The sequence below is a fragment of the Podarcis liolepis genome (assembly GCF_965112155.1).
Source record: "Podarcis liolepis genome assembly, chromosome: 14".
In the NCBI taxonomy this organism is placed as follows: Eukaryota; Metazoa; Chordata; class Lepidosauria; order Squamata; family Lacertidae; genus Podarcis; species Podarcis liolepis.
This window is the reverse complement of record NC_139569.1, coordinates 25,291,949-25,318,654: the sequence shown is the minus strand read 5'-3', so window position 1 is coordinate 25,318,654 and position 26,706 is coordinate 25,291,949. Positions and strand designations below refer to the sequence as shown.

Genomic DNA, 26,706 nt, shown 5'->3' with positions numbered 1-26,706 from the left:
GGCTGCAGAGAATGGTCTACAGATAGCTGGCATGAAAGTGGGATGGAGTACAGTGATACCTTGGTTCTCAAATTTAATCCATTCTGGGAGTCCGTTCGATTCCTGAAACAGTTCGAAAACCAAGGCATGGCTTCCGATTGGCTGCAGGAGCTTCCTGCACTCAATTGGAAGCCACAAAAGCCACGTCGGACGTTCAGCTTCCGAAAAATGTTCGCAAACCTTCCAGATTTGTGGCATTCGGGAGCCGATTTGTTCGGAAGCCAAGCCATTTGACTACCAAGGTACCACTGTATTTGAGATTTCAGGCACACATCTTCAAATTTCTAAAGGACTGTCTCATGGAAGATGGAGCAAGTTTTCTCCTGCTCTGGAAGGTAGGACTCGAACCAATGGCTGCAAACTCCAAGAAAGGAGATTCCAACTAACCTTCAGGAAAAAAACTTTCTGACAGTAAGAGCTGTTTGTTTGACAGTTTGGAACGGTCTCCTTTGGAAGTTTGTACACTGTCCTTCCTGGGACGTTTTTAAGCAGAGATTGGATGGCCATCTTTCATGGATGCTTTAAGAGTTTCCTGCATTGTGGGGGTTGGGCTAGATGACCTTTGGGTTCCTTCCAACTCTACAATTCTGCTTCTATGGGGGATCCCTGCCCTCCTCAGTACAAAGTAAGTAGAGAGGATCTGCGGTGCTGTACTGCACCTGACTGGTCCCTCCTGTTCCTTCCCTTCTACTCTCCTGCTGTCTGTCGTAGAATGAAAATTCTATTGACAGGAATGAGGCTTCCAGACCGTTACCCATAAAAAGAATGGAAAAAAATCCGGGAGGTTTAGCATAATGCTAAATGTAATGATGAAAAAACGACTCTCTCTACAGTGAGAGTGGGGAAGCTTTGGCCCTCCTGATGTTATTCCCATCAGCCCTATTAAAAAAGGTAAAGGTAAAGGACCCTTGGATGGTTAAGTCCAGTCAAAGGTGACTATGGAGTGTAGCGGTCATCTTGCTTTCAGGCCAAGGGAACCGGCGTTTGTTCATAGACAGCTTTCTGACTAAACCACAAGCCAGAGTGCACGGAAACACCATTTACCTTCCCACTGCAGCGGTATCGATCTACCTGCACTGGCATGCTTTCAAATTTCTAGGTTGGCAGGAGCTGGGACAGAGCAACGGGATCTCACTCTGTCATGCAGATTGGAATCACCAACCTTCTTATCGGCAAGCCCAAATTGGCCACCTGCGTCCCTTACCAGCACTAGTAAGCATGGCCAATGACCAGGGATGTTGAGAGTTGTAATTCAGCAACCTCTGGAGTGCCAAAGGTTTCCCACACCTCTACAATGATCAGTGGGGGTGGGAGGCGTGTGTGTGTGTGTGTGTGTGTGTGTGTGCGTGCACATGCACACATGCACTACACAGCTACACCCTCTGCAGGCATGTGTTCCCCAAAAGGGTTTCATCCTGTCCATGTGCCCTGCAGGCTGGCTTTGTTAACTGGTGGCAGGGTTTCAGGTAGGAGTCTTTCCTAGCAGTGGCGTAGCGTGGGTTGTCAGCACCCGGGGCAAGGCAAGTAATTTGCGCCCCCTAACCCATGGATTTGCGCCCCCTAACCCGTGGATTTGCGCCCCCTAACCCCCAGATGTTGCGCCTGGTGCGGCCGGCCCCCCCTGCACCCCCCACGCTACGCCACTGTTTCCTAGGTCTTCCTGGAGATGCCAGCCACATAACATGCCGAAAGGCCTAGATTCAAAGTGGGCAAAGATTCCAGTCCCTGTTGTTCTGAATAAAAGGCTGGTTTTAATGGCAACATTGTAATCTATTTTTATTGAGTCAGACCTCTTGGCTCATCTAGCTCCATATTGTCTGCCTGGGCTGGCAGTAGTTCACCAGAAGAATATCCGCAGCCCTTTCTGGGACCATCTGCATGCAAAGGAGATGCTGTCTGGCAGTGAACCTTAGGGCTGCAGGAGGGAAGAGGGCAATGAGGCAGCCTGGAGGGCTATCGACGCTACTCCAGTTTTACTCGGAGTAGTCCCATTGAAATTAACTGAGGTCCGTTACTTGTCATTTGAGTCACTGGACGGGGCAAGAGGAGGAGCCACCACGTGAGCCTGAGGGGAAGGCGGGGCTTGCTTTGCATATGCAAACACGGCGCGCTGCATGCCGGGAACCTCCCCTCCTCAATACCCTTGAAGCCCGGCGGGCGAGCGGGCTGGCGCGGGGCATTGTGGGCGTCGGCGCAGGCGCACTCGCGGGGTCATCATGGCGGCCCGTGTCCTCCTGCTCTCCTCCACCTGCCTCCGCCGCCGGTGTTGCAGCGGGAGCCGCGGCTTCTTCTCCGCCTCCTCCTCACCGCTCGGACGTCTCAGCCTCCCGCTACCGCCCGCCTCCCGCCTCGCTTTCTTGGCCCCCCTCCTGCCGCCAGGGCCCGCCAGGCTGACGCCGCAGGTGAAGAGCGCAGGCGGGAGCCCGTCCGGTGCAGCGCAGGGTTCGGCTTTGCAGGCCGCCCGGGATCCCGACGCGGGGGGTGGTCTGGAACCCAGCCCAGCGGATCGCGGAAGATTCGGGGTTTTATCATTTTCCTACCCCGCCTTTCAACCAACAAATAGCCGAAAATAATTGTATTAATTAACACAGCTAAAGCTGGATCAAGAATAGCGACAAAGAACGGGGTCAAAACCTGAAGCAGCCCCGACTCCCCGCTGCATGAGGGTGGTGCCTCCCCCTCGTGGCCTTTCTTGGCCTTTTACTGCTGCCATGGGGAGATGATTCTGCTGCTGCTGCTGCTTCCTTGGTGGGGTAGTCCCAGTTTCGTTTATTCTTGCATTTGTTACCACTTTGAGGTTTAAAGCTCTTTTCGTTCTTGTTTTTTATAATCAAGCGGTATGTAAATTTTATGAAATAAATAAGTGAATCTATGTATGTGCCATGCCTCCCCTCCAAGGAGCTCAAGGTGGCAAGGATGGTTCTTCCATCTTGTTTTATCCTCACAACAGCCCTTTGAGGAAGGTTCAAGAGAGAGAGAGAGACCAAGACCAGCCCAATGTTGCCCAGTAAGCTCTGTGGCTGCATTGAGGATTTTGAACTTTGAGGTCTCCCTGGTCCTAGTCCAGCACTCTGGGCACTGAACCACACTGGCCCTGGGTTGTAGGCTGGGCCTCCTTCACAAGCACAAGGTGCTTTGCCATGAAATGGGAGATTTTATGTGCACACCAAGGCAGCAAATGCCCAGTGGAAAACCCCTTGCACTGCCCTCCCTGCTTTTGGAGTTCCCTGTGGCATCTGATCCCTAGGAATTATATTCTGAGACTCTGCTTTTCAGCCAAAGTTGTTTTTTTGAAGGCGCATTTAGTTTGCCATAAATTTTAGGGCTTGAGAATGATCTATCAGGCTCAGATTTTCAGGAGCTGTGTTTCAAAATCAAACATGCACACTGCAGTGTCTCCATCTATGAATATCTGGGGAGCTTTAATGACAAGTTCTTTTTAGGTGTCACCTGTAAAGAGTTAGTATTTCAGGTGAGGGTGCTGAGGATATTCCCAAATCATGAAAAACATATCTCTGGCTTTTCCCTATAGGTCTCTGGAACGTTGCTTCAATTATGTCGTCATTACTCTGAGATGCCTCCTTTGACCCTGGATAACATCAAAGATCGAGTTCTTTACGTCCTAAAACTGTATGATAAGATAGATCCAGAAAAAGTGAGTAACTGTGTTGCAGCTTCTGTTTTGACCCTCTTTTTCTTGAGTCCCATATTCTTCATCTGTATGATTAACATACATTTTGCACTGGAGCAAACTGCACCTTTGAATGAACCACAAAGGTGTGTTCCCTATCTTCCTAAAACTTTGTGCCAGCCCAAACAGGCAATCTGTTATGGCCATAGCAGATGATAGGAAGAAAGTTGTCTCTCTGGCTTAATGAAACAAGTGAGCATCCAGACACCAAGAGGAAATAGGAAATGAACAATAAGGGGTGGGGGGAATTTCACTTTAAGATTGTCCAGTAATGGGAACAAAGTCAGAACAATGTTCTGGGTGGAGTGGAGAGAAGACCTCTATATGTAATAAAACCCAAATCTCCCTGGAGTCTTTGGCCCCTATTTTCTTACTTTTGACATTATTTTGATGATTATTGACATTGTCCGTTATACCATAATTTGGGGTTTTCTATTTTGTCTTCCAGCTCTCAGTAACTTCCCACTTCATGAAAGACCTGGGCCTGGACAGCTTGGACCAAGTGGAGATCATCATGGCAATGGAAGATGAATTTGGTAATGTGTTTGATGTATGCAAATACATCTCAAGATGTGCCTGTTAGAATGTCACAAGGTCAGAGTGTGCCTGCTGTGGAGCTCAGTCTTGAGAAAAAACAGAATTTAATACATAACAAAGTAACACTCCTGGGCAGTTGCTCTGAGCATCTGAGTTAGACAGGCCTGGAATGCAGATGTTTTCATCTTCCATAACATTGGCAACAGCCCACCTAGTGTGCCCTTTGATGTCTCTGCCACAGTGTCAGGGAACATCAACTCTGTGGCATTCCTTTGGCAAAGCAGTCTGGGCATTCATTCTAGCAGGGATAGCCAACATGCTGCTTTCCAGATGTTGCTGTGCTGTTCACCATCTCTGACTGGGCTGGGGCTGCTGTGAGTTGTAGTTTAACAACATCTGGAGAACACCATGTTGGCTACTCACATCATTATACAAACTGCCCAACTAGGCTTTTAATGTGACAATCCTTTCATTCTCCTTAGATATGCACACATTTCCCTTTTCTCTCTTATTTGACCTTTTAGTATAAATTTACACTCACTTAGTTTCTCTCTATATTAGTGTTTCCCACAGTTCTCCATGGCACATTGGTCATTACACCACTTCCTTGCTTAGGCTCAGCCATTTTGCACTGCTGTGCATACTGATATGTGATTTGGACTTGTAGGAATTTATACCAGGTCAGATTATATTTGTCTTTCAAGTCCAGTATCATCTCTGGCAACAGCGCTCCAGAGCCTCCGGCAAAGAGAGACATCCCCATCAGCTGTTTCCCTGGTCCTTTTAAGTGCAGATGCCAGTAGCTGAACTAGGGACTACCTTCATCTAGAAAAAAAGGGGGGCACTGGGTTGTGGTTCATCTCCAGTTGCATTTCTGACAAGACTACTGGAAAAAGATGGAGCTCATGCATTTTAGCATAGCCCAGCTTGCTGAACTCCCTTCACTGATATAAGGGGCCTGGTACGTTACCCAAACTGCTTCTTCTTTGGTGATCACTTGTAGCCATGTAAGATTGTCTTCCATTAATATGGTCTTAACAGTGAGTCTGTAGGTGACTGTGGAGGCCAATTCTGGATCCACACATCCTTTCACAGTGGCGCCATAGGTTTCCGGGTGAGAGTTGATCACGGTGAGGATTTGCCAAACGTGCCTCCCTCTTAGCACGTTTCTGCCTTTTATCCCGAGTTTGTGCTTCTTCAAATTACATGACACCTTTGGTAGAGGCTGTTCTCCAGTTGGAGCACTTACAGGCCAGTGTTTTCCAGTTGTCGCTGTTCATACTACATTCTTAAAGATTTGGGGACCCAAACTATAGTGATGCTCATTGGTAGTTGGATAAATTGCTTCTGTTAAATCCCCTTTCCCTCCCCTTACTCTTTAGTAGCACTTTAAGCAGTTTCCGGGAGAATCTCATAAGCAATAATGTGCTTACGAGCTGTTCTTGTATGTTTACACCCTGACTCCCAGGGGATTCTGTTAACTTTCCTGCACTACATGGCACCCCCTTTGCTCCTCCTTTGGAAAACTACAGCATGATCCCTTGTCTTGTTGACTGAGATTCCTTCACCTCTGGACTAAACAGGCCACATCTTTTTCAGGATTTGAAATCCCTGATGTGGAAGCAGAGAAGCTGATGTGTCCGCAAGAGATTGTAGATTACATTGCCGATAAGCAGGACGTGTACGAATAATTGTTTGTGTTGAGCTGAGTAAGTAGAGACTCCTGCTGGAAGGAGTGTGCAGTGGTCTTGTGGCAGAAAACCTGCATGGAGTGATGCTCTCCTCATTCAGAGGGCATCTGATGCAAAGGAAGCAGAAGATGGACGTCTTGGGGAGGACTTCATGCTCGTCTCACTGCAAAGGGATCGGGCTCTGCTAGATAAGAGAATCTTGGGTAGCTTGGATCAGCCCCCGTTAAAACTTCTTTGGGAGGGTGGATTATTTGATTCATGTTTTGCTTGGGAAGGCCTTGGGAGCCTGCTGCCTCTCCTCGCTGGCGTTACTACACTTGCTTGAGGACACAGCCCTCTCTCTGTGTCCATAAGCCACCTTTCCATGTTCATGGAATAAGCAACACACAGCTGTGGGAAGTTACCCTGTTGCTAAGGAAACATCATCCCCCTGTGACGTCCTTTTGGAGTTGAGGCTACTGCAAGCTGGCCTAACACATTTTGCCAAATACAAAGTAAAATGCAAGGCAAAGTGCAAGAAGAGTAAGTGAAGGCTGTTCCAGAGTGGAGAGGAAGCAATAACTGGCATTGGAAGTTGAAAAGGTGACCAGGGGTGGGGGTAGAATGAGAGATTGAGTTTTAGCTCTATAACAACCTCCCTTTCCTTTATGATCAGTCAAAACCATGTCAAAAGGAAGTGGAACTCCCTAGTTTATAAGGAAGTATTTCACTGTGTGTTACTTCTCGGTGATCTTTTTGAGTTTCTAAGCCATGCGTGTCTCCCTCTCCCTTTCACAGGTGACTTTGTTCTGTCGTGAGGGCTAGGATGATGTCAGCAGGAAGAGGGGACCGTGTCATGGAAGCTCTGTGCTGTATTGAATCACTATTACACTCAGAGGAATAGCCCTGTTGGCTGCTGTATTTAAAGCTGTGTAATATATGTTGGCCTCCAAAATAAAAAGACTGATACTGACTCCTTTATTCTGATTTTCACTGGTTCCAAGCATGTGTGTATTACATGTCTCAGGGTTAGGGTTACAGCTACATTTCCTGTTCTCTTCCGGTTAAGGGGTGTGGTCCTTCTCCCTACTTGCATCTGGGGAACTCCAGGAGTCTTTTGCCCAATTGTGGGGCTCGAACCCATGACCCTGTGATGAAGAGTCTCATGCTCTACTGACCAAACTATGTTAAAGACACCTCTTGGCTGGTGAGCCAAGAGGTGGGAGGAGCTCTTGAGCCAGTGTGGTGTAGTGGTTAAGAGCGGTAGTCACGTAATCTGGGGAACCGGGTTTGCGTCTCCGCTCCTCCACATGCAGCTGCTGGGTGACCTTGGGCCAGTCACACTTCTCTGAAGTCTCTCAGCCCCACTCACCTCACAGAGTGCTTGGTGTGGGGGAGGAAGGGAAAGCAGATTGTAAGCCGCTTTGAGACTCCTGAAGGGAGTCTTCTTCTCAGGTCAGACAAGGGGAACCTGTTTCAGCCTGAGGCCTGCGTTCGAGGGGCCACTTGCCAGAGGCAAAGGTAGGTGGAGCCATGAATGTGAATTCTCCCTTTTGTATAGCAGGCTGATTTCTACACACACCCCTCTCTATCCTCCATCCAGACTTTGTGTCCAGAGTTCAAGGACACATTCCAGCCAGGCAGAAAAACTCAAGGAATGTGCTAAGCTGAGCTGGTGAGGGGTGAAACTATGGCTCAGGGAGGGTCCTGTGAGCCTTTTGCCCAGAGGTCCCCACACCCATCCCTGGCTTAGATTCTCTGCAAAGGCCCTCTGGAGCCCCATGTATTCTGAGGCCAGTTCCTGCCAATTCAAGGGCTTTGCCTTGTTGGGACTTGCTCTGCTGTTGTGTTTGGAGCAGGGGCGTGAGGGTTTTGTGGCCCACCAGGAAGCCTTAGCTCCTATCTGCCCCAGCCATGATGGCCAATGGCCAGGGATAGTGGGATTTGTGGGCCCCCAACAGGCAGGACCACACCGCACCCTTCCTTGAGCTAGCATGATGGGACATAGTGGTGGCCAACTACTCAGCTACCAAGGCCTCTTGCTCCTGCTCTGCCAGGTGGAGGTGACTTCATGGTTTCCAAGGATGGGAGAGGGGTTGGGGTGGGGACACTTTTCCACTTGCTCCTCTGGACAACCACATAACAGTGATGGGCACCCTAATGCCAGAGCAACTAATGCTAATTTTCCCTCTTTACGGTAAGCTAGTTTCCCCACCTGCACCTCTGTAAGGCATTGGAGAGTTCAAGGACACATTTCAGCCAAGGAGGAAGGAGCATGGGGAGGGGGGGTGTTCCCTAGGGCCAGAGAGAGAAGCCTGATGTGCCACATTTGGCCACCAGTGCCTGAACTGTCCTTGCAGCTGGCCTGCTCGATGGAGGCTACGAGAGGTCCAGGGAGTCCCTGGGATTGAAGTACCTAGCAGGGCGTCAGTCGAAGTCCCCGAGCGGCTGCCCCGAAGAGGGCAATCAAGAGACCCCCTCGGCTGCTCTCGGCCCCACACGCCCCTCCCTCGAGGGGGAGGCGTGGGGAGTCAGGGCACTCTGCAGATGCTCAGAGAGCAACTTTTCCTCCCCACGTGCGCCGGCAAGCTCTGGGGCTGCTGCCTCCCTCGCCTCCTCCCGTCGTGCCACCGCGGGCGTCCCGGAGTTGGGGGCAGGCGGGGACTTCCCGTCTCCAAGCCGGGGGGCTCCGCTTTCCGGGTCTGGGGCGGCGGCGGCTGCTGCTGCTGCTTCTCCGCCTCCTCCTTTTGTGCCCGCCGCGCGCTCGCTGGCTCGTGTCGCGCACGGGAGGTGGCGAGCAGGGCGGAGGGGGGGGGGGGGCTCCGCTTCCTGGCAGCGACGGCGGCGCGCTTCGGAGGGAGCCGGGCGCGCAGCATGGACCTCCACCGCCGCTGCTGCTGCTGCTGCCGCCGCCTCCGCTTCTCTCTCGTGGCGCTCCTGGCCCTGCTGGCCGCCGCAGGTAAGGCGCGGGCGAGGGGGGCGCGGGGTGGGCCGGGCGCTCCGTCGGGCACCGCGGGGTACCGCGGGCTCCTCTCCTGCCCTCCTCTGTCTCTCTCCGCGCAGGGCACTCCGGAGGCTGCGAGCGACGCCTGGACGCCTCGGCCGCCCCCGAGGAGCCCCCCTGCTCGGATCTCCTCCCCAGGCAGCCGCTCGCCGTCGAGGGGCAGGAGGCGGCGGCGGCGGCCCTGCCAGACCCGCTGCAGGTGGACTTCGAGGGGGGCGGCCGGGAAGGCGGGCGGCAGCGTCGGCGGCCCCGCGGGGACCAGCAAGGCGCCGGTAGGACCCCTCAGCCTGGCCTCGCCATCACCCCCTCCTCCGGTAAGGACCTCTTCTCTTTTTGTTCCTTCCCTCGAGAGGGCTCCAGAAGGTCGCCCGGCTGGCCATCGGTCTCGCTGTCCTTGGCATCGGGGAAGACCCCGCCCCGTCGGGTACTGTCTGCCCGGGGTGGGCAAGGCTTAGGGCGCTCTCTGCACACGCTCAGAGACCCGCTTCTCTGGATGATGTTGCCAGCGCCCTCCAAAATCGGGCAACAGCCCTTCTTCGCCGGCTGAGGTGCTGGGCACCGCTGGGGACGCTGGAGCCGAAGGTCGCCCGCTGGGGGAGCCAAGTGGCCCCAGGCATGGGGCACCCCAACAAGGCGTCTCGCTCGCCCGAGGACCCCCCCACACTCCCCCACTTGTTGCCTGCCTCGAACTGCCAGCAGCGGGTATCCCGTGTGGGTGGTGGAGATTTGGCAGGTCTGAACCTGGGGCTGGTGTGGGGAGGGTGAATTTGGGAGTCACTGGTGCTGCAGGGCGCCCCCACCCCAATTTTGATCACTGAAGTGGCTTGTCTGTGCCCCCCCATGTGTCTGGACTCCATCTCCCATCATCATCCTAGACCTTTGGCTGTGCTGGTTTGGGGTGATGAGAGCTCAGCATCATCTGGGAGCCACAGGGCAGCCCCCCACCCCCTCCTTCATGGAAGATACACCTGGTCTTCCAACAGGGAACATTTTTGCACACTCCCAGTCATTAATAAATTATTGCTCATCATTTAGGAAGATTTACATGCCACACTTAATTTTTTTTAAAAAAAGCTAAACTGCTTACATAAGTATGATGGCCATGTGCAGTACTATAATTGTTTAGTGCATTCGAATGTTCTTGGGGCTTTTCATTTTTTAATCTCGACAACAGCCTAGTAAGGTAGGACAGCAGCGTCAGAGGCAGATTTAGGGGAATTCTAATCCCCGTGATGGGGTGAGCTCCCATTGCTTAGTCCCTGCTCCTGCCAACCTAGCAGTTTGAAAGCACGTCAAAGTGCAAGTAGATAAATAGGTACCACTCCGGCGGGAAGGTAAATGGCTTTTCCGTGCGCTGCTCTAGTTCGCCAGAAGTGGCTTAGTCATGCTGGCCACATGACCCGGAAGCTGTACGCCAGCTCCCTCAGCCAATAAAGCGAGATGAGCGCCGCAACCCCAGAGTCGGCCACGACTGGACCTAATGGTCAGGGGTCCCTTTACCCTTTACCTTTTACCACACTGTGTGCCGAGCTGAAATGGCACCGCAGGGGGTGCTGCAGCAATGACAAACAACGGAAGGCAGAAAGTAGAAGAGGGTGTCAAATTTTAAAAAGAAAATAAGAAAATAAAAAGAGCCTTCTGGATCAGGTCAGTGGCCCATCTAGTCCAGCATCCTGTTCTCATAGTGGCCTACCAGATGCCCCAGTGGGAAACGCATAGGCAAGACCCAAGCCCAAGAGTGCTCTTCCCTGCTCTGGTTTCCAGCAACTGGTATTCAGAAGCACAGCAGCCTCCAGCTGTGGACAATGGAGTTCATAGCTTTAAAGCACCTGCAAGCACCATGCCCTTTAGATGGCCATGTGCATTTTTTCACTGGCTTCAAAATGTCCCACGCTGCTCTTGCTGTGTTTCGGGAAACCAGCTGCTCCTTCTGCTAAGTGGGGAGGGGCCCGGACTTCTGCCCCCAAGTCTTACCCCAAAGGATAATGCCCGGCTGCGAGGCCCCATGTTCTTCCTAATGTCTGCCATGTTTTGGGGGCTGGTTGTGGCTCCTTCATGAGGCAGGAAGGAGCACTCTGCACATGGCTCTTCTTTCTCCTCCCTTGCTATGTTCCAGGAGGCGTCTGATCTGCAGGGTGCTGCTCTGTCTACAGGTATCTGCACCTTTGCCGCCGCCCGTCCCCTTGCTTGACTCCTATCTCCACTCCAGAAAGACATCATCTCACCTTATAGTGCTGCGAGGATGTATCTGTGTGGGTGTGCAGTTAGCTGCAGGCAGGTCTTTTGGGGTTGGTGCTGGCTTTGTGCCAGAGCTGGGTATCTTCCTTAGAGCTGCATTCCTAGACTGAGTAGAATGGAAATATTACGCAAGAGGAAAAAAGCAACAGAACCACAGTAGGAAGCAGCTGCCTTTGTGGGATCCCAGCAGAATTGTTGGGGCTCCCATCCTTGGCTAACTTTCCTTCACAATCCCTAGATTAAATATGTCCATCTCATGCTTGCCTACCAACCCCAACAAAAACCTCTTGCTAGTGAACCAAACTCTCCTTTACCTTTGCTTAGGGTTTTCATTGATGGAGGAACGAAGCTCTCGCCCTTGACACATGGTTGTGTTTAGAAGAAAGCAATGCCAGGCAAATTCATAGCACACTTACGTGGTCAACAGGCATCTAGATGCTCATCTCTAGGTTGGGATGGGAGGAGGGCAGTGAGTTATGACTCTGTTCCTTTGGAAGAGTGTGGCTAGGCATGTAGTTTCCCCTCTGTAAGACAAAGTGTGGGGAACATTTTTGAGCCTGAGGGCCACATTGCCTTACGAGCAACCTTCTGGGGGCCACATGCCAGGTGTGGACAGAGTCGTGGGTCAAAGTGAGTGTGGCCAGAGGCAAAACAGCAGTTTCCACCGCCATTCTCCACTTTTCTACTTTCCAGCCACACAAAAGCCAGATATTTCTGCACAGCTCTTGTCTTCCATCCAGGCAAGCAAAGTGACATCATTACACGTCAAGGGCACTTGAGGAGATGGCAAGGCAGGTGAGGGCCAGATAGTCATGGAGGGCCGTATTCTGCCCCCCGTCTTCAGGACAAGAGATGCAGGGCTGATACAATGCCCCTCTTTGATTGTTCAACCTTAGGTGGAGAGTAGGAGGGCAAAGTCTTCAAGGTTTCACTCAACTCTTAATCAGTGAGATCATGGGCAGCCTAGACTGGCCCGGTGGTCTGGCTGCCAGCTTAATATACCGCAGGCTCTTACTGGCCTGGGCTTATCTCTCTCAGTCCATCTGTATGAGTGACATGCAGTGCTCTAAGGACAACCTGGCTGCTTGGGGGGGGGGGAGGAGGGAGGATTTTCCTTCCCCACTGGCAATCAGACGAGAAGTAGTCATTGTAAGCCTATCAGAGACTGATAACTATGGGGTGCATGATGCTCTGCTTGAATCCAGATGTTCGCTATGATGGATGACATCGCAGCTGTGTGTGTGTGGATGCAGGAAAGAGTAGTGGCACTTATCCTACAGTCGCTGATGCACACCCTTCCTCATTCCCTGGGGTCTCTGCCTTCTGCTCTGCCCCCACCCGTCAAGTCTTGTGTCTCGGATGTGAGCGTATGAATGCAGAGGATCCAGGAGTTCCTCGTACAAAACGTGGATTTCTTCCACAGCAGACACGATGCCAGCCTCCTCCTCCGAACCAGCCGTGTCAGATAGCGGTCTGTGCCAGAGAAAGCTTGTTGCCTTGGCAACACAGAGAGAGGGATGCAGAATATCTGGGTGGGTTGTCTTGAGTGCCTGTTCTGGATTATTAGCTGGGCTTCTGTCGAATGTTCTGCCATGGCAGCTCCAGAGCCATTCTTACCCAATAGCTACGCTGTGGCCCCTGGGAGGCTGGGGGGAGATTTCTGCCCCACCCCATGTTCTTGCATAAGGTTTTGGTTCCCAACTTTGTCTTGGGATTGAGAGCTGTGTAACTACGGTCTGGATGTGTGTGTGGTGTCCATGCGTGGTGCAGAAATCTGGTGAGAAGCAGGGCAGCTGCTCCACCCCCAAATCAGCAAAACCAGATCAAAAGCAAATCATTCATTCATTCTCCTTGTATGCTGCTTTTCCATGCTCAAAGCAGCTTACAACAAAGAAAAGAGGAGAGCATTTCAAAATCAAAGTGCAAAAATAATTTCCTAATAGCAACAAAACACCACAACAGTATAGAGAACACCAGACAAAAACAAAACACTTCAGTGCTATAAATACAGCAAGGTTGCATAAACAACTACAGTGGTACCTCGGGTTAAGAACTTAATTCATTCCAGAGGTCCGTTCTTAACCTGAAACTGTTCTTAACCTGAAGCACCACTTTAGCTAATGGGGCCTCCTGCTGCTGCCGCGCCACCGGAGCACGATTTCTGTTCTTATCCTGAAGCAAAGTTCTTAACCCGAGGTACTATTTCTGGGTTAGCGGAGTCTGTAACCTGAAGCGTCTGTAACCCGAGGTAACACTGTACATCCAGCATCCAATTGCAGAAATAACAAGGGAGCTTTACAGTTCCACCGAGAGAGCTGTGTGTTTAAATGCATTTTTGGAACAGGAGGTTTGGGGGCTTTGGCTTATTCACCCTCCCGGGGCTGCCAGCGTGTAGCATCAGCGCAACACCACTGCCTGGTACCTCCCGGTGCTTTAACCTCCTTGCGTCTGGTTGAACAAAGGGCAGTTGCTGACATTTGCAGCTCAGATCCCGAAGACGCCTTCGCTTTTCTGCCTGTAGGGGAGCCAGTGAAGATGGTGCTGCCCCTCGACTTCCTCCCAGGGAGCTCACTGCCTCTGCTTTCCCTCCACCCCACAGGGTCAGATTTATCTGGGCTGCAGGACTCACTATCTGTAGGGCAAAGCACCAGTAAGACGCTGAAGACCCTCCTCCATGGCAGCGCTGAGCCCTCTGGCATCACCTGGCATCGTCTCTCATCCACTGATGCTGCTGTCCCCACTGCGTGGCACCCAGACTTGCAGACTGGATCTGCTGTCCTTGATGCCAGCCAAGAAGAAACATCGAGGAGGCCAACAGAGGTGGAAGAAAGCAGAGCAGCAGTTGCCACTGGGAGAGGCGCTCAGTTCCCCACTCAAGAGAGCACATTGGGGGCTGGCGGGCTGCCCCAACCAAGTCCACCCCTCATCACAACCAAGCCTGTGACCTTCTCAGTATTGCTTCCTGGGCCCATTTCCCCAAAGGATGTTGCAGGTCAAAATTCTTGGCCCTCTTCTCTTCCGGAAGAATCCTCCAGCCCTGGAGCTGGAGAGGAAGCCCCTGAGGTCTGGCAACCCACCAGCCCTGCTCTGCTTCTGGCCTCCAAAGTGCAAGCTGCTACACAGACCCCGGCTGAGCCTCAGCACCCTTGGCCGGAGAGCCAGGGACCCCCAAGTGCTACGACAGGTGGGAATGAGACGCGCAGCGTGGGCCCTACAGATGACCTGAAGATGCCCACCAGAGCTGGCAGCCTGAGGCCCCAGGAGACCCAGTCACCCATTGCAGAGACTCAAGGGACCCTTCTTCTGGCTTCCACCCCACAGCCGGTTGCGGCTGATACTGGGGCAGCCCAGGAAGAGGATGTGGCAACCATCACAACACAAATATTGCCACAGGGCTGGAGCACAGCCCCATCTGTGGTGGGTGCTGAGGGGCCAGGGGGCAGCACACCATGCGTGGAGCCAGAAACCAGATCTCATGAGTCTTGGAGTTCCATGGGACCCTCTGATCCTGGCTCCACCCCGGCTCCACCTTCAATGCCACCAAGGTCCAGGGCAGGATTGGGTCACACGAAGGAGACGACCCAGGAAGCCATAATCGCAGGCAATTTTGTCCCCAGTGGAACAGCCCTGGTGCACAATTCCACAGAAGCCATGAGGGCAGCACAGCCTGTAGTGGATGCTCAGCCCACTTCTGCAGACTCCCCACATCAAACAGAGGTGGCTCCCCACTCATCCTCATCTTTCCACTTGGGGACAGCTTTGCCCCTGAGGTTGGCGGACTCTGCCACCCATCCTGCTTCTGCCAGCAACCTCCCTGTTGGGTCCACATTGCTCACCTCGTCTGTGGGCCCAGGTGGTGTAATGGAAGAACCAAGAGCTTCCAGAGCAGGTGGGCATGTCAGTGCAGACGTGCCCATGTTTCAGAACTCCACAGACCCGCTCATGACTGCAGAGACTGCCTCCAGTGGGGTTTCCACAGCCACAGAAGAGCCTGGATCTCAGAGCCCCTCGGAGCCTGGCAGTGCCTTGCCCATGAAAGTGGGTGATCCTGTACAGCCATCCTCACAGCCAAGGCAGCTGACACCCAAGGGGGCTGCAGAAGAGGGCACCTCACCCACTATGGTCCCTACTCCAATGGAGGTCTCTGTCAATTACAGAGAAAGAACAGGGGTGCCTAGCGACGCCAGGGAGGGCCGTCATAAAGCCACAACACGCCCCGCCCAGCAGGCAACAAGAGAGGGGTCCCTTTGGCAAGCCACAGAGGCAGCAGAGCCCTTCACCAGCAGCAGCAGCAGCCTCCCAGAAAAGGGTGCCCCCACTGGCTGGACTCCCAGCCCAACCAAGACCCCAGTGGGCTCTGAGGCTGCCTTGCTCACTCCAGAGGGAGATGATGTGAGCACAGCTCCTTCGTTGAATCCAGAGCTTCACTCCCAAGCAGCCAATTCCTCCAGTTTGGTCTCTGGAACGGCTGTGCCCACAAGCAAGATAGGAGCCACTGGGACCATGCCCGTGACCCACCGGCTGTGGACCTCTCCAGGCAGGACAAGGAGCTGGGAATGGGGGAAGAGGCCCAGCGCCACAGCCGAAGGTGGCTCCATCAGGGAGATTGCCCGTTCTCCGCTTAGTCTGGAGGGCCTTGTCCGAACAACAGCCACTCCGACAGGGAGCAGTGGGCACACACAGCCGCCTTTGCCAGCTCCAGGACCAAAGAGCACTGCAAAGGAGGAACCTCTCGTTGCCAGCACCTGGCTCTCGCCAGCCACACCAGAGAAGTCCACAACACAACTGAAGCCGGCCGTGCCCAGGGAAAGCCGCCCTAGAGCCCACCAGGTCTTTGTGGCAGAGAATCAGCTGCCCCGCCTGAAAGGTCAGTGGGGTACCTCTCTCTGCAAACCGAGGGAGGGAAGCAGAGCTGAGCTGGGGGGCAAGGTTGGCGAGCTAGGAGGGAATTCTGTGGCAGCTGAGTTCCCTGTAAACTGAGGTTTAGTGGGGGCTGGAAAGGACTGTCTGCGAAGGCGGTGGACTCTCATTTATTGGAGGTTTCTAAGCAGAGTTTGGTTGGCCATCTGATGCGGATTTCTCTCTCTCTGATTCCTGCATTGAAGGGCCTGGACTACGTGGCCCCTGGGGTCCCTTCTACACCTTTCTATGATTCTGTAGTGCCTGTTGGGCCTGGTAAGGCTGAAAGCAGAGAGGTCACAAACAGCTGGAGTTAACTGATTCTTGTTTACACCCTTTCCTCTCCCCTGATGAGTTTTACAGAAGTGGGGAGGAGGAAGAGGACAGCCAGGGCTGCCCCCTGGATTGGTTGTTAAGTTAAAAGACAGAAGGTGGGGGATGGCAGAGGATTTTCCTGGGGAAATCTGGGCGTACGGCAGCTGTACCCATTTGCCCTAATGGACCAGTCACCCCCAGGTAGAATTTAACACACAGGAGGCCCCACCACCTTGCTGGAACTAAGCTGGTCTGGGTCTGAATGTAAAAACATAAGATGACTTCCTGGTCAGGCCAAATGGGACCCCATCTAGCACCATGTTCTGACAATGGCTGACCCAGCACCCATTGTGGGAAACCCACAAGCATGGGCATAAAATGAAAAACCTGTAAGAAATGCTCAGTTTCTACACCCATTCTCCTGGTCCAGCTACAGCTGTGGCCACTGGCTTCTTTGAATCAAGTTTTCTGTTGCAGAGACTCCTGGCTCTCCTTTTTAATGCTATAGGCCTGCAGCCTCTGTGCTCCCTACACTTGTGGGGCAGGTGGATCCACCCTCACCATCCTGCCATGCTGTGGCAGCTGCCATCACTTGGGGCTCTGAAGGTGGTAATCGAATGGTAAACTCATACGTCTCGGTCCTTCGTCCTGTCCTCGGAGAACACGGATTCCCGGCCAATGCACCAAGAAATGTAGCCTTATTGGAGTTCACTGATTGGGTCTGCGTTGCTCCGGGACAGGAGGAAGGAAGTCAAAATGACACCGAGTTGGTTCAAAGAAAGAGTTTATTCTGCTCTCCGGATAGCAGAAGGCACTTGCGTGATTAGTCCACAGCAAGTCCAAAGAAATGACAAGTTTCATGCAGTATTTATATCCTCCAGGCACCCTCTCCCTCCTTCCAACCACGTCAGCCTATGTATGCAGGTTGACATCACATATGTTCCTGCTCTGGTACTCTCAGCCTTCCTGCACTCCTGACCATAAAAGGATATTCCTGTTCCTACTCCTATCTTGGAGCAAAAGGTCACTACTTCCGAGAACATGCTCTGGCGTTAGTCCCAGACTTGGGTCTCCCTGTCATTTGTGGTCAGAACATAAGATATGTCTGTGTCTGTTCTACTGGTAAAGTCAAGGCCAGTCTTGCTGTCAAACTGATAAGGGAGAGAGCTGTGTTCTTGTTTTGCATTGCTCAACGGCTAAAGTTTATGCATTTTAGCTAAGGAGAAATGGGGATTTTGGTGCAGTTTAAAAATGCCTGCACAGTCAGTTTTGGGTTTGGGAAACCCATTCCTTCAGTTGGAAGGTACAAAGCAGGAATCACTACTAAAGAATCTCTTCTCTCTTTCTCTTTTTTTCTCTCTCCCTCCTTCCTTCACCCCCAACCTTGGGCTGAGGTGGGTCCTATTTTCCTTCTACTCCCTTCCTGCAGCCACTCTCCTGCATATCCCTTGTGAGCTGGTCCTGGCCATGGAGTTTTCCAGAAGCTTCTGGAACCCCGACTCACTTGAGTACCAGGGCCTGGTGCTCAGCGTCAACGAAACGGTGGGTTAGCCGTGTCTGTTTACCCAGGACTTGGGGGGGGGGATTTTAACTGGGTTGCCCAAGGTCCTGAAGCCTAAAGGCCACATTCCCTGCTGGTCAAACTTCCCAGGGCCACATGGCCATGGCATAGCTTTTTAAAGGGAAATCCTATTCGGAATAAGGGAATTTCCCTTAAAAAAAGGGAAACGTTGACAGCTATGGGTCATGGGGGCGAGGCAGGACTAGAGGCAAAAGTTGGCGGGGCTGCATATGGGAATCTGGCCTTTGAACATTCAGCTAGTTTCTATGCACCCTTCCCTCTCATCTTCATCCAGGCAAGCATGAGACATGATTAGAGTACAGTGGTACCTCAGGTTAAGTACTTAATTCGTTCCGGAGGGCCATTCTTAACCTGAAACTGTTCTTAACCTGAAGGACCACTTTAGCTAATGGGGCCTCCTGCTGCCGTCGGAGTACGATTTCTGTTCTCATCCTGAAGCAAAGTTCTTAACCTGAGGTAATATTTCTTGGTTAGCGGAGTCTGTAACCTGAAGCGTATATAACCTGAAGCATATGTAACCCGAGGTACCACTGCACAAGGAAATCATTCCGCTCGGGCAGAAGCACTCAAGGAGGGCGTGAAGCATGGGCCAATGAGGGGTGTGGCCTGGGAACAGTGGGTGGGGCCTGATGATAGTTCCAAGGGCCAGGTGAAGAGGACTGGAGGGCCACATTTCATCTCCAGGCCTGAGGTTCTCCAGCCCCTCCTAGAGTTTATTATTTTGAACTGATGATGCTTCATTGTTTTAATACCTGAGGGATTTTTTAAATAAATTGTGTCTGTTTTGTTGCAGGTGTTATAATTTAATTGTATTTTATGCGTGCTTTATTTCATGTTAGCAAACCCCCCTGGGATCTGTTTTGGTGAAGGGTTGGAGATGGAAGCTCCATAAATCAATGACTAATTGACTACCCTTCCTTCCCCTTCCCCTTTTCTCTCTCTAAGGTCACACCTCTCTTCGATTCTCTGCCGGGATTTCAGCGACTGGAAGTGAAGGCAATCCGGTATCTATCCATCCACCCACCTCTCTCTTTGGGTTTTCTTGTCTGCCGTATCCCAGGGCTCAGGGAGGGCAAGATGACTGACACCACTGTGTGGCAGGTGAAAATACAAAAGTTCAAAATGGTCCCGGGTGGCTCCTTGGAAGGCAGATGACATCAGGAAGGCCTTGATGACTCTGAGGAATCTCTGAGGGTGCAGGAGGTGGGCAGGGAAAAGGCAACCTACTGGCCACCTCCATCTGAAGGCAGAGTTGGATCACCAGGAGAGGCTGGTTGCAGGAAGGCCTTTAAAAACTCATGGAACTCAAGCAATTTCCTAAAGTATTTGGTGCATTCATGAGTCACGTTTCCAAAACCTGTCCCTGCAAAATAATTTCGCTTATGGGTGATGACTGGGCCCTGAAACTTCCTGTGTTAGGAATGGCAGTGTGTGTGTGTGTGTGTGTGTGTGTGTGTGTCTCAGGACTCAGATGGGGCTGCCCCTGCTGCCACCTTCCGTGTATTGCATTGGACTAGATACCCTTCCACCTCTGCAATTCTACCATTCTCTTATTCTCTTTGCAGGCCCGGGAGCGTGGTGGTGGCATTTGATGCCCTCTTCCTGGTAGCGGCTCCTGGCTTGTGGGCTGCCCTGAATCGCTCATCCCTCTCGGAGCGCTTGCGGCCGGGGCTCTGGGTTGGCAATGCCCGGGTGCTGCAGAGCACGACGCTGGGTAAGCTTTTGCCGACGGGCAATTTGCCCATTTCCCAACCCAGCCGACATCAGTTGCCCAGGAGATGCCGCTGGGTACAGAACCTGCGCACCTGCAAAGCAGCGGCTCTCCCACTGTGCAATGGCCCCCTCCCCACAAGTTTCTAGTCCTCAAGATTTTAAACAAAGTGGCTGCTTTCCATTGACACATCAGAAGCTAGCTGCCTTTCGCCAGCGGGCCCACCTAGGTCTATATTGACTGGCAGCAGCTCTCCAGGGTTCTCAGGTGAAGTGTCTCCCAGCCTTACCTGGTGACCAGTGGCGTAGCGTGGGTTGTCAGCACCCGGGGCAAGGCAAGTAATTAGCGCCCCCTAACCCGTGGATTTGCGCCCCCTAAACTGTGGATTTGCCCTAACCCCAGATGTTGCGCCCGGTGCGGCCGGCCCCCCCTGCACCCCCCATGCTACGCCACTGCTGGTGACAGAACCTGGGGCCTTCTGCATGCCAAGCAGGGGCTCTGCCACTGAGCTGTTGCCTGTTCCACAGAGCGGCACCTGGACCTCTGCTCCGTGCTCTTCGCCTGCCAAGCCGGCTACGAGTGCGTCTCCACCGGGGAAGACGGGAGTGCCGTCTGCACCTCTGCGTGCCACCGCGACTACTGCAAGAACGAGGGCATCTGCACACACGCTGTCAACCACACACCTGTCTGCCAGTGAGTGCCATGGCGCACTGGCCTTGCGCCCAGTCCCTCTGCCCCTGCACACACGTCTCTGCCTTCAAGGCCTCTGTCTGATGGTTTCCCCCTTTCATTCCCCAGGTGTCCCGTGGGCAGCGACTTCTGGTTCCTGGGGGTGCGCTGCGATTACAAGGTGACCCAGCAGGGCTTGCTGGGGGTGGCCTGCGGCCTCTTGCTGAGCCTGGTGGTGGTCGGAGCTGCCATTGCCGGCCTGGTGATCCGCCGGGTTCGTATGCTGCTGCTGGAGGCCAGAGCGGATCAGACCAAGAGCAGGTGAGACCCTGTCCCTTCTCCTCCCTTCCTGGACTCCATGGAGGTGGAAGGAAGGGAGAGAAACTGGGGCACTGTTCCCATTGGTTTCCTGCCTTCCCAGCCAGTTTAATCCATGCACTGGCTACCTTGGACAGGGCTGGTTTAAACGTGGAGCAGAATAAGCACAAGCTTAGGGCATCAAGGGAAGGGGTTTAGGGTTAGACATTTTCCATAGCTGGATTTTTAACAATAAATGGTCACAAATTGCTCACCTGAGCATTCGTTTTCTCAGCTGAAGTACAGTGGATCCTTGGGTTACGTAATGTAACTTTTTGGGTTGTGAACGCAGCAAACCTGGACGTGGATACTTCCGGGTTTTGCCGCGTGCGCAGAAGCGCTCTATCACGCCACATGCGTGCGCAGAAGCAGCGCCTCATGTTGCGGACTTTTCAGGGTACGTACGGATAGCCAGAATGAATTAAGTTCCTATCCAGAGGGTCCACTGTATATTAAAAATCCCAAAAGCACAAGTGTGCAACAAGGCAGGCTTGATGTCTTATCTCTACTAAGTATAGAAGTGGATGCGTTAAGGTAATATTAGTTTTGAGGATCCGATCCTCGACTTTGCAGTTAGAAAAAGGAGAAAACTTTTCAAACATAAAGTACACAAAGATAAGCATTATTTTCCATCCTTATTACAGGTTTTGTTTCATTTCAATAAATAAAATTTTATTTTCTGGTTTGTTATTGTTCATATTTTGAATTGAATTTTGTATTTTGAATCGGATATATATATATATAGGGGCACCCAAAATTAAGTGGTTAGGGCATCTAAAGGTCTTAATCTGGCCCTGACCTTGGAAGAGGAAGGACTTTCCTTCATCGAAGGTGTTTAAGCAGAGGTTGGGTGGCCACCTGTCCGGGCTTCTTTAGCTGTGATTCCTGCATTGCAGGGGGGTTGGACTAGATGACCCTTAGAGGTCCCTTCCAGCTCTGCAATTCTATGATGTCTATTCACGACATTCCTCATTAACCTCTTCTCTTAGAAAGGGCACCCACAGGGGCTGTTTGCAGTGCTGAGTCTCTGCTGCTTCCCTTTCTCTGGGCCTTGTTGGGCTCACAGGGGCTGTTCACTCATTGCTCTTCCCTTATTATTATTTATTAGATTTGTATACCACCCTTCGCCCATAGATCTCAGGGCTCTTGTCTTTTCCCATCTGGTGTGGGGCTGCAGGTGGGTGGGAAATGGAATGGGGGCTGCTAGGCTGAGCTGAGGGATCTATTTCCTCCCGCCAGGCCTGCTTTCAAGGGAAAAGCAAACAGGCAGCAGCTTCTGGCTGAACTCCAAGGGAAATCCGGGGGTGGGGTGTGAGGGGGTAGAGAGTGTGTAACTGAGCTTTGTGTTGAGAGAGAGACAGGGGGGGATTCATTTCAGCCTGGGCTCTTTAGCACTCCAGGCTTGAATCTCTGGCCACAGGCTCTCAGCATATGCAGAGTGTAATCCCCTTTCTAGGCTCTGAGCATATGCAGAGTGCAATCTCACTCCTAGAATGAAAAGACTGGGCAGAAGGTCTCACTGTGGGCATCTTGTCTAACCCCCATAAACATCCTCTAAACCACTTTGACCTGCAGAACTGGCACTGTTACAGGTGTCACATAATACCTGCTCCACATTTGTAAGAAATAGATATTTTAGTGTGGCGGCACCTATGGTCTGGAACTCCCAGACTCTTGACATCGGGCAGGGACCTTCCCTGTACAGTGGTACCTCGGGTTAAGTACTTAATTCGTTCCAGAGGTCTGTACTTAACCTGAAACTGTTCTTAACCTGAGGTACCACTTTAGCTAATGGGGCCTCCCGCTGCCGCCGTGCCGCCAGAGCACGATTTCTGTTCTTATCCTGAAGCAAAGTTCTTAACCTGAGGTAATATTTCTGGGTTAGCAAAGTCTGTAACCTGAAGCGTATGTAACCTGAAGCGTATGTAACCTGAGGTACCACTGTACTCTTTTCTGTGCCTGCTGCTAGAAACATTTTTGTTTAGACAACCCTGCTCAGGCTTTTAGAATGATGGTGCGTATATTGGCCATTTTAATTTTTTTGAATGTTTTAATTTCTTTTACTAATAATTTCTTTTTCTAAACTGCTATGAGGTTTCCTACCATCCACCAGCATATACTTTTTAATTACCAAGGACTTCCCAACAACATGTTACTTCAGCATGTTTTGTTTTTGCTTTTTAAAATAACTGTATTTACAGTATTAGGATTTTAGATTACCGTATTTTTCGCTCTATAACATGCACCCGACCATAACACGCACATAGTTTTTAGAGGAGGAAAATCCGTAGGCATGTCACCCGTAGGCATTCCCTCCATAACATGCACAGACATTTCCCCTTACTTTTTAGGAGGAAAAAAGTGAGTGTTGTGGTGCAAAAAATACGGTAGTTTCCATTACATGGGGGGTTGGACTTGATGACCCTCGGTGATCCCAACTCTATGATTCTATGACTCATAGCAACATAAGGGATCATAAACTCTTGACCCCTCCAGCTACCGCCGCTTCTGCCGCCTTGACGATGTCTCGGCCCACTACTGGTCGGAGCCTTGGCTGGCCTCAGCAGTCTCCTTGGACAACCCGGCCTTTAGCAACTCGGAAGAACTGCTGCACTTGCAGATCCTGGACACAGCCTGCTGCAGCTGCCAGGACGACTGCATGGGCCCCGACGGCTACTGCAAGCAGCCACAGGATGCCCCCTGCATCGGGGCCGCAGGCCGGCCGAGGTAACCATCACTGCAGCCATGGTGGGTGATGTAAGGGGTGGAGCACGAAGGGTTCTGGTGAAAAGGGGGTCAAGGACTGCAATGGCACAGGGGCATACAGCGTTTAGTTTCTGAAAGGGAGGTGCCCTGTCCTCCAGCATCAAGTTTCTCAGTGATGGAACACCTGCTTGGCATGCAGAATGTCCCAGGGTCAATCCCCAGCGACCTCTGCAGGTAGGGCTGGGAGAGACCGTACACACCTTTGTTCTGGATGCTCCTCACCTTCGTGCAAAGGTGGGGGACTCAGTTGCAACAGGAAAATAAAGATGTGCTTTGCTTTGACTGGTTCCTACCTCCACCCATTCTTCTCTGACAATGGACTCTGGGGAATCTAAATCCCTTGATGGAGAGTTGGGTTGTAAAAGCCAACGCCCATTTTAAAAATATATCAGCTTGAAACCCCAGAGAGCCGCTCTCAAGTCAGTGGAGGAGACTGTAGGTGGGCCAGCGGTCTGACCAGGTGAAAACAACTTCCTCTGTGTCTGGCAATTGCAAATTCATCCTCCTGTTTTTTAAAAGATGAGATGCTCTGCTTAGAGGGCCGCTGGATGTCACAAATCACCTTCATTTGCCCTCTGTACATATAGACTAGCATATGCAAAGGACTTCCATTGCTTAGCGACTTCCCACCCCCCCAGCAAGCAAATCATGCTTGATCTCCAGCAACAGGCAATAGCCCAGCAGGGTGGAGAGCAAGCTGGGCAGGGAGGTGGGAACTCCCCAAGGAAAGGACAGGCTGAGCCCAGAGGACTGACCTTCAATTGTCACAGCTAACCTCCTGGCTGGCCTGAGGCCAAGCAGCTGGCATAAACTTTCCACTTATGCTGGTTTGTTTGGTGCTAAAGGGAAAAAACCTCCCCAAACATAAAGGCCTCTAACAGCGCCATGGAAAGAGGAACTCAGGAAAAGTTTGATAACTGGTGGCAGAAATGCAGAGATAAGCCCCCACACTGCAGCCTTGCGCTCCAATTTCTTGGCTGCTTTTCCCAAGGCAGCATCTGACTTTCTGCTTCCTCCCTTCGGCTTGCTCTCCGCAGCCCCGCCTCCTCCAATCTTGGAATAGGAGCATTGATCCAGCTGCTGGATGAGGCCAAAGGGGTGCCACCAGGGGCCTATCCCTTCCAGCATCCTGTTCTCACAGTGGCCAACCAGATGCCCCAATGGGAAATCCATTAAGCAGGACCCCAGCACACACAAGAGCCCCCTCCACCTTGTGGTTTCCAGCAACTGGTATTCATTATTCAGAAGCAGGCCACCTCGAATATCCTTCCTGAGAAGGCACCATGGCAGTAGTTCCTATCAACAGAGACACTGGGCTGCATCCAATAGTTGCAGCACAACTACTTGTGCTACTTCCCCTTTTCCAAAAACTCTGGGGAACCCTGGAGTGGTCGGAAAGCCGGTGGAAGGCCGCATTGGCATTTGACAAAATCTACAACCCCCACCGTAGTTGATTCTGGTGCGCTTTAAATCACTTTTAAGTAGGATGTGGCAAAATGCTGGCCTTACTTACTTTCATTCCTCGGGGAAAGTCATGGGCCTCCAAGGAAGAGAGTTGGGTGTTCCATGTTTTAAGGTGCGTTTCCTTGCATCTAATGCCCCATGTGTAGATATGGCTTCCTCCCATTTTGCATCTTCTTCCTTCCAATCTTTTTAGCGCTCATTACAACCACTGGGACGTGAGCTCCAACAGCATGAACGACCCTATGATAGACTCCGGGAAGGCCAGTGAAGTCTCTGTCTCCAGCTGGCCCATGGAACCTATTCAGTGGAGCCCTTGCCCTGCTCTGCACAACCCCTCCAGGGAGCAAGTGGTGAGTGAGGCCCAGGCACACTTCCCTGGGCTGTGGGTCTCTAGTTTGGAGAGGTGGCGCTTTGGCACAGAAGCACACAGGATAGTTTGGCACAGAACTCTGATGAAACACAACTATTCTTTTCCATATTGCAAAAAAAAAAAAAAAACAAAAAACAAACCCCCCCCCCTTATTTGCATGTTATGATGAATCTCCAAGGGGGCCAGAGAGTATAAGATATAAATTTGCTCATGTAACTTGAGTATGGTGGAGACTACGAGAAGAGACTTTTGCCCAAGGTCACTCCATCAGTTTGGCGACAACCAGTAAGTTGTCTGGCTGCTCACCCATAAAGTAAGTGTCCTACATTGTGGTATCTGCTCATTGGCCCTAGAAAATGAGAACGGGCCTTCGCTGCAATGGCTCCCCATCTGTGGAATGCTTGCCTGGCGCCTTCATTATACACCTTTAGGCGCCAGGCGAAAACGGTCCTTTTTAACCAGGCCTGTGATCTATGCCCTTTTAAAATGTGCTTTTTTTGGAGGGGGACTATTGTGTTGTTGTTTTTATTTTTATTATGTATTTTGTGGTTTTATATCTTGATTTTATTCTGTGAAACACCCTGAGACCCCCCCCCCAAGGTGTAAGGTGGTATATAAATTCAAGAAATAATAACAGAAATCAGCAGGAAGGGGAGAGAGGGGTTGGGCCCTTTCAGCCAAATTAGCCCCCCGTGGCATTCCGAGTACAAAACAATCCCTGGAGCCCCACTCTCTCTCCTTTCCACAGCACAAAGCCCAGAGGCCTCACTCTTACTGCGAGGGAATGGAGCTGGTCAACCTGGAGAGAAGCTGGACAGCCTGAACCCTTCCAGTCAGACACAGGACGTGTCAACGTGCTCGAAACCAACCTTTTAATTTCTACCTGACCAGCTCAGAGATTGAGGTGGCTTTGAACCCTGCGAGCAGTGCAAGCCCATCAAGGCAGGTGGCCGATGTCAGTTTTCAGTGCAAAGGCTTGAGGAGGCTCAACCATCAAGCAAACTAGCCTTACTGGTTTGGTGTTGGATTTTTTATTTTTATTTTTACGAGTGGTTACTCTTGGGAGGAACAGCACAGCACTGGAATCCAACACTGGGACAAGTCTGAGCAGTTAGTTCCTATTTGGACGCAGGAGTTAGTTCCTATTTGGAGACAGGAATCTCCTTGACAGAAAAAGCTGGACAAGTAACTGGATTAAAGGGCGAGGAGGAAGAGCAGTTACTGTTTCGTTTTGTGCAAGTCGCTGTAGTGGAAGTATTAAACGCCAGAGTTTAAAAACAAACAAACCAAAACCCAGCATTTTTTCCCCACACGCTCCTCAATTTCTAAGTGTCTTGTCAAGGTGGGAGCTGGCCCTAAAAGGAAATACACAAATACTAAGCCCTTGTTAACCT

At 51.7% G+C, this 26,706-nt stretch overlaps 2 protein-coding genes across 2 annotated transcripts; both read left to right on the top strand.

Annotated features, from left to right (window-relative positions):
• Positions 1-2,189: 2,189 nt before the first annotated feature.
• Positions 2,190-6,910, top strand: NDUFAB1 (NADH:ubiquinone oxidoreductase subunit AB1). The gene is made up of 5 exons (XM_083476101.1): positions 2,190-2,441; positions 3,572-3,694; positions 4,179-4,266; positions 5,867-5,976; positions 6,736-6,910. The coding sequence occupies exons 1-4, from the start codon at positions 2,256-2,258 to the stop codon at positions 5,956-5,958; spliced, it is 489 nt and encodes a 162-aa protein (XP_083332227.1). The 5' UTR covers positions 2,190-2,255; the 3' UTR covers positions 5,959-5,976; positions 6,736-6,910.
• A 1,394-nt stretch (positions 6,911-8,304) lies between these two features.
• Positions 8,305-26,598, top strand: LOC310692753 (uncharacterized protein). Its single transcript, XM_083473957.1, has 11 exons — positions 8,305-8,896; positions 9,001-9,255; positions 13,779-16,046; positions 17,823-17,935; positions 18,921-18,979; positions 19,541-19,689; positions 20,214-20,379; positions 20,485-20,676; positions 23,209-23,439; positions 25,136-25,292; positions 26,061-26,598. The coding sequence occupies exons 1-11, from the start codon at positions 8,485-8,487 to the stop codon at positions 26,133-26,135; spliced, it is 4,077 nt and encodes a 1,358-aa protein (XP_083330083.1). The 5' UTR covers positions 8,305-8,484; the 3' UTR covers positions 26,136-26,598.
• Positions 26,599-26,706: the final 108 nt, after the last annotated feature.

Bases quoted from the DNA above. Each gene is read 5' to 3' on its own strand.
- NDUFAB1 (XM_083476101.1), top strand. From the start codon at position 2,256: ATGGCGGCCCGTGTCCTCCTGCTCTCCTCCACCTGCCTCCGCCGCCGG. The intron at 2,442-3,571 runs GTGAAGAGCGCA...TTTTCCCTATAG, and splicing joins CCGCCAGGCTGACGCCGCAG to GTCTCTGGAACGTTGCTTCA. The intron at 4,267-5,866 runs GTAATGTGTTTG...CATCTTTTTCAG, and splicing joins GGCAATGGAAGATGAATTTG to GATTTGAAATCCCTGATGTG.
- LOC310692753 (XM_083473957.1), top strand. From the start codon at position 8,485: ATGCTCAGAGAGCAACTTTTCCTCCCCACGTGCGCCGGCAAGCTCTGG. The intron at 17,936-18,920 runs GTGGGTTAGCCG...TCTCTCTCTAAG, and splicing joins TGCTCAGCGTCAACGAAACG to GTCACACCTCTCTTCGATTC. The intron at 18,980-19,540 runs GTATCTATCCAT...TTCTCTTTGCAG, and splicing joins CTGGAAGTGAAGGCAATCCG to GCCCGGGAGCGTGGTGGTGG.